We start from the raw sequence: 6521 nt of genomic DNA, 5'->3' as shown, positions 1-6521 counted from the left end.
TATATTTATATATATAAATTGTTGGGTATATCAATTCAAATTATAAGTTATTACAATTGCCTATTATAACATATTTTTATATTTTTATGTAATTTTTATTAAAATATTATATATTTATATGAAAATACATTTTAATGCTAAATATAATACTATATAAAAATATATTATAAAACACAATTAATTATAATACAATATAATAAAATATGATAGGGGCATCAAACACAACATAAATGTATTATCCATCCAAAAAAAAGTGCAAAAGTTTGGAAAAGATTAAGTGATTTTTCATTATTATTTGTTATTATCTCAAAAAGAAAATAAAAGCAATTAAATGCGATATATTCACAACAATTATATATTCAAATAAGTAAGAAGTGGTTAATCCACATACAAAGTATGAACTATTCTATTCTATTTTAGGACTACGTAGTATGGACTCATTCATTCTCATCTCACATCTTTAACAAAAGTACAACATGAATTACTCCAAAATTGTGTCATTTTCCTTTTAGGAATAAACAAAGTCAAGTCATTTTCAAAAATATGTTTACAGTTTTAGAGTTCATAAGAGCAATCTTTTGGTGGCCAATGTTGGTTGGTTGGGTGAGTAACTTAGAGTCACAAATAATAATTAAAAATGAAATATAATAAGAATGAGAAAAGAAAAGTCAATTACTAAGATTATTAGAAAACCAAGTTGGCAGTATTATATACTTCATTCTTTTAGTTGATAATTATTCTTCAACTAATCCATTACACAATAAGAAGTTAAGAACTATGCAATGGCACTTCAATAGAGAAAGTAAAAAAGTATATAAAAAAATTAAGAGGACCCAATAATGATTAGTCTTAATTGATATTATAAAGTTTAATTTTAAGTCAAATTTCATTATTTATGTGATGTGTTTTACTAGAAAAAAAAAAAGAGCTTGGCAAATATACGTTAATGGCGTTTTGTGAATCCCAATAAACAAATTGCATTAACCATTTTTTTTCTTACAATATTGATTTACAAATTGAAATTTAAATGTTTGTAAATTTAACAATAATTTACCAAATGTAACCCACCAATATTAAAATTTCATCATTTGCATAATTATATTTGTATCTAGTGTTAAATCCTCTAGTGATAAGTCAAAATATTTACAAAAATTTCTACAATGGGTGAACAACTTCAACAACACATGTCTCCATGAATCCTAGGCATCCACATCACTCTACTCATATTAAATAAAATTGTACCATCCAAACAATGATATTGATTAATCACAAGACTTTTTTTTTTATAAGCCTCTTAGTTTTGGCCTATCTATAAGAAATATTATCTTTATATATATGTATATAATTTAGTTGTATTGTATACAATCATGGTGGTGTTTGGTAGATTATAAAGATTTTGCTTAAGAAATGAGTAATGACCTTTGGAAATTCCAAACAATGATTAACCCCAAAGAAATTTAAAAAACCTTGAATGTGAATAAAAATTTATCATCACAAATGTCCAAAATAGAGGTACATCATAATCTCCATGCTCCCTAGTCTACCATATAATTTTCATTTTACTTTTCTTCAAGCTCAAATTCCAGCCATGCAGGTCAGCAGGTACAAAATGTAATAATCATTAATCATTTCCAGGCTACTTTAGTAAATATGATAAAAATAAGTAGCCGAATTAGAACTATTAATTATTATATTTTTAGCAAATCTAATTAAAAAATTTAAAGCAAAACGTTATAATATTGATTATGGATAAATAAATAACAATTATTTTTATTTGGGTTTTTGAAAAAGCCACACTTTTTTTTTCTTCTTCTTCTTCCTCAACTGATCTTCTTCTCTTTCCCCGCGTTTTCTCTCTTCCACGCCGGAAAAACTCGCCGGCGACGCTGATCAGCGGCCATAATCCACCGTCGTTGTCGTACTGAGTAGCACCGTTTTCGAGTTTGAGTTCAGGCTAGGCTTAGGGCTAGTATGGGGAACTGTAACGCTTGTGTGAGAGCTGATATTATAGTAGAAGAACAGAGCAACCACGGCTCGAACCGGAACAAGAAGAAGAAGAAGCACAGGGAAACTAGACCCAACCCGTTTTCAGATGACGCGATTCTGTCACCGGCTCCGATCCGGGTCTTGAAGGACGTGGCTCCCCTGAGTCACCGGACTCGGATCGGGGATAAGTACGTACTGGGTCGGGAGCTCGGCCGAGGCGAGTTCGGTATCACGTACCTCTGTACGGACCGAGAGACGAAGGAGGCCCTGGCTTGCAAGTCCATTTCCAAGAGAAAGCTCAGAACAGCGGTAAAGTAAAATGAAATATATGTTACCAAAAAAAAAAAACCGTTGAAATATGTTCTTATTGGAATCCATGGATGTGGGTGTTTTTATAATATATGTATGTTTGTATATATAGGTTGATATAGAGGATGTGAGGAGAGAGGTGTCGATAATGTCGACGTTGCCGGAGCACCCGAACATCGTGAAGTTGAAGGCGACTTATGAGGACCATGAGAACGTTCACCTGGTCATGGAGCTTTGTGAGGGAGGCGAGCTTTTTGATCGGATTGTGGCTAGAGGGCACTACAGTGAGCGAGCGGCGGCCACGGTGGCCAAGACCATAGCCGAGGTGGTGAGGATGTGCCATGCCAATGGGGTTATGCATAGAGATTTAAAGCCTGAGAACTTCTTGTTCGCTAACAAGAAAGAACATTCACCTCTCAAGGCCATTGATTTTGGTCTTTCAGTGTTCTTCAAGCCTGGTATATTTTAGATTTTAATTTTAATTTTTTGCATATTCTTATATTTGTGTTTGAGATTTTAAATGGGTTTTCCTTAATTTTTTTCTTCAATTAAAGAAATAATGATATGATGTTCAGGGGAGAGGTTTTCGGAGATTGTGGGGAGTCCGTACTACATGGCTCCGGAGGTGTTGAAACGGAATTATGGACCAGAAGTTGATATTTGGAGCGCCGGAGTGGTTCTTTACATCTTGTTATGTGGAGTTCCTCCATTTTGGGCAGGTACTTTTCTGATTCATTGAAATGATTTTGACATTACTTGTTCATTTATTACAACTTTCTATTTATTCTGGGCAGTGAGTTTATTCTATTTACATGGGTATACTTTTTATTTATTTATGTATGTATATACTGTATACAGAGACTGAACAGGGGGTAGCTCTTGCAATATTAAGAGGGGTAATTGACTTCAAAAGGGAGCCATGGCCTCAGATTTCAGAGAGTGCTAAAAGCCTCGTTAGGCAGATGCTAGAGCCTGATCCAAGAAAGCGTTTGACTGCTCAACAGGTGCTTGGTATGTTCTTGTAATTTTCTTTTGGTTAAATAAATTATTCTATTAATGAATTTAAATAGTGCTAGCTTCATCAGGGTATCTCCTACGTTGTTTGTGTGAGGGTGATTTTTTTTTTTTGTTACTTTGCTGATAGTAAAAGCTATCTAAAGGACAGACATAGAGGATCTTCCCAGTGCTACAAGTGTTATTGTCCCCTATCTATTAGACTGTTTCTATGGACTATTGTTTATGTCTAATATGGAATGATATGACTCCCCAATACCAATAATTGGCTTGCCAACCTGTCTAGAATGAATATTTTTGTGAAACGCGTAATGACTAAAGATCAAGAGCTCAACGGGTGTCATACTGAGTGATTCTGCAAATGGCTAAGTAAATTTATGAGCTGGTAAATTCATTTCATTTTGATTTGGGTTACTGCAGAACATTCCTGGATTCAAAATGCAAAGAGAACTTCAAATGTTCCTTTAGGAGATATTGTGAGGACAAGGCTTAAACAGTTCTCTGTCATGAATAGATTCAAGAAGAAAGCCTTAAGGGTAAGCATCTTTGCCAACTAAAGTACCGGTTGCTGGTTCAATGACACAAAGTTTATGAATATGTTTGTGATTTGGGCCTGTTTCAAACAATTAATGTAGGTCATTGCGGAGCACTTATCTGTTGAAGAGGTAGAAGTAATTAAAGATATGTTTGCGTTGATGGACTCTGACAAAGATGGAAAAGTAACATTTGAGGAGCTAAAAACAGGACTGCGGAAGGTTGGTTCACAACTGGGTGAGCCAGAGATTAAGATGCTCATGGAAGTGGTAAGCATTTACCATTATAAGTTCATAATGGAAGTTGCTTAAATTTATGTAAATATGCAGTGCTTTATGATCTCAAATTTCATCAGTAATTCCACATTCATGGTTTCTTTCTATCATCTGTCCAATTTTGGACTTTTATGCATCAGTAGTCGTGCAATTATCAATTTGAGCTTATAGCTAGACCAATTATTCATGGTTTCTTTTCATTTTTAAAAAATTGTCCTTTGGTAGCAACAGGTTTCAATCATGCCTTGTTATCTTTTATAACTACTATCTTTCTTATTAAAATTCACCTTAAGCAGCAGCAACCTAGTTCTAAGATCCTCCAATCTTTATTCATATAATTATTTATCTACATGTTATATTACTGATAGAATCTTGTTGTCTTAGGCTGATGTTGATGGAAATGGAGTATTGGACTATGGAGAGTTCGTAGCAGTGACAATTCACCTGCAGAAGATGGAGAACGATGAGCACTTCAAAAGGGCATTCATGTTTTTTGACAAAGATGGTAGTGGATATATAGAATTAAACGAGTTAAGGGAAGCATTAGCAGATGAATTAGGGGAGACTGATAGCATGGTGTTGACTGAAATAATGCGTGAAGTTGACACAGACAAGGTTTGGCCTTCAATCCCTATCTCTTACAGTGTATAAATTATGCCTCATTGAGCTGTATCTATCTTTTCCAGTCACTTGATATATATTTTTCTTAAATTGTTTTTTTTCAGGATGGACGTATCAGTTATGAGGAATTTGTTGCTATGATGAAAACCGGAACTGATTGGAGAAAAGCGTCTCGCCAGTATTCAAGAGAAAGATTTAAGAGCTTGAGTCTAAATCTAATGAAAGATGGTTCTCTGCAGCTTCATGATGGGATCAGTGGTGTAGCTGTTGCAGTATGAGGCATGATATTTTCATAATTTCGATTTTTTACTTTTATTTTTTTGCAGCTAAAGAGTGTTCCTTTCATTTTTCATTGGTGCACCTGACAAGTATAGTATCATTTGCATCGTGATGTAAGAAAATTTCAAGCTTTGGGTTCAAATTCAATAACACATCACCTAAGCTTTGCCGAATGCTTGTGGACTACATTGGCCAGTCTTCTGTCAACATGGGGCTGCAATGAAGCTTGCATCAGAGGCCTGCAAAACGGCTACAATTGTTAGCATGTTTGTGCAACAATTTGTGTTCTGTCACATTTACTTGTATATTTCTCTGTATCTTTTTGGGGTTTTTTGTTTGAATTTGTTTTAGTAGTATTTACGGCTTATGTTTTCAAGTCTTATTTATATTATAATTTTGTAGCTATTTTTAGAGGGAATACTAATTTGTTTTATCTTGTGTATTCTCTCTTTCTACATCAAAAAATAACTTCACTGAACCCTCCCACCAAACCAAGCAAAGCTAACTAACACACATGGCGTCCACATTTCTCATCTATTCGGGCTTAGGCCTAGGCCCATTTTAATGAACATCAAAGCCTAGGCCTACTTTGACGATCATCACGGGCTGCTAAGTTACGTGTCTTCGAGACTTTACATAAATATAGGAAAAATATATATAGTTTCTAAATTTATGGGGAAAAAAATAATTATACAGAATATGGTAAGTTTTGGAAAAAAAAAAGTTTAAAATATGGTAATTATTACCATAAACTTAATTATACAACTCTTTCTCTCTTTTCTTGTTTCTTTCTTTCTCCTCCCTCATTCAGTGTCCATCTCAGATATTTGTCGGTGATGCCACCTCTGTCGCTGCCCCCAACGACGACGACCTGGTTCTTCTTCTTCTTTTTCTTCTTCCTCTTTCTTTCTTTCTTCTTCTTCTAAATCAACCCACCATTCCAAAACTACCCTTTCCTCTTCTTCTAAGCTTGTTCTCATTGTTTATATATATATATAATGTCTATGTTTTTGTTTATGGCCTTTTCAGGGAAAAATTTGTCTTTTGCTGTGTGACCGTGAGAAAGCAGCAATGTTATTTGGTGAACAAGATGAAGAAAAATTACAGATTCCAAATGCATCCTCTCATCTCATGGGAATTCATTACTAGTTTTTATTTTCTTTTTCTTTCTTCAAATCTAGTTTTATTCTTCTTCTTCTTCTTTTTCACATCTGATTTTGTACTTCATATTTGATTTTTCTGGGTTTTTTTTTCTTCTAAATCTGTTTAAGTAACCAGGTACCATAACGCCTGATTCATTTTATTCATATCAGATTTTTTTAGACCTAGGTGTAACCAGTTACAATAACGATTAATTTAGATTCTTTTGTTTAGATTTGATTTTGTTATCACACCTGACTAAGTAACCAGGCACCATAGCAATTGGTTCTTTTTTTTAGATTTGTTATTTTTTTCAAACCTCGCTGTAACCAGTTACGATTATGATTAGTTTAGATTTTTTGT

General features: G+C 33.9%; 1 protein-coding gene across 1 annotated transcript; it reads left to right on the top strand.

The window, feature by feature from the left end:
• Positions 1–1771: 1771 nt before the first annotated feature.
• On the top strand, positions 1772–5460 carry LOC133830453 (calcium-dependent protein kinase 10-like). Its single transcript, XM_062260426.1, has 8 exons — positions 1772–2295; positions 2408–2753; positions 2871–3014; positions 3154–3306; positions 3730–3845; positions 3945–4112; positions 4503–4733; positions 4844–5460. Exons 1-8 carry the CDS (start codon positions 1972–1974, stop codon positions 5015–5017), a joined length of 1656 nt encoding a protein of 551 aa, XP_062116410.1. The 5' UTR covers positions 1772–1971; the 3' UTR covers positions 5018–5460.
• Positions 5461–6521: the final 1061 nt, after the last annotated feature.

Source organism: Humulus lupulus, chromosome 4, assembly GCF_963169125.1.
Source record: "Humulus lupulus chromosome 4, drHumLupu1.1, whole genome shotgun sequence".
Lineage (NCBI taxonomy): Eukaryota > Viridiplantae > Streptophyta > Magnoliopsida > Rosales > Cannabaceae > Humulus > Humulus lupulus.
This window is presented reverse-complemented; position numbering and strand designations above follow the sequence as displayed.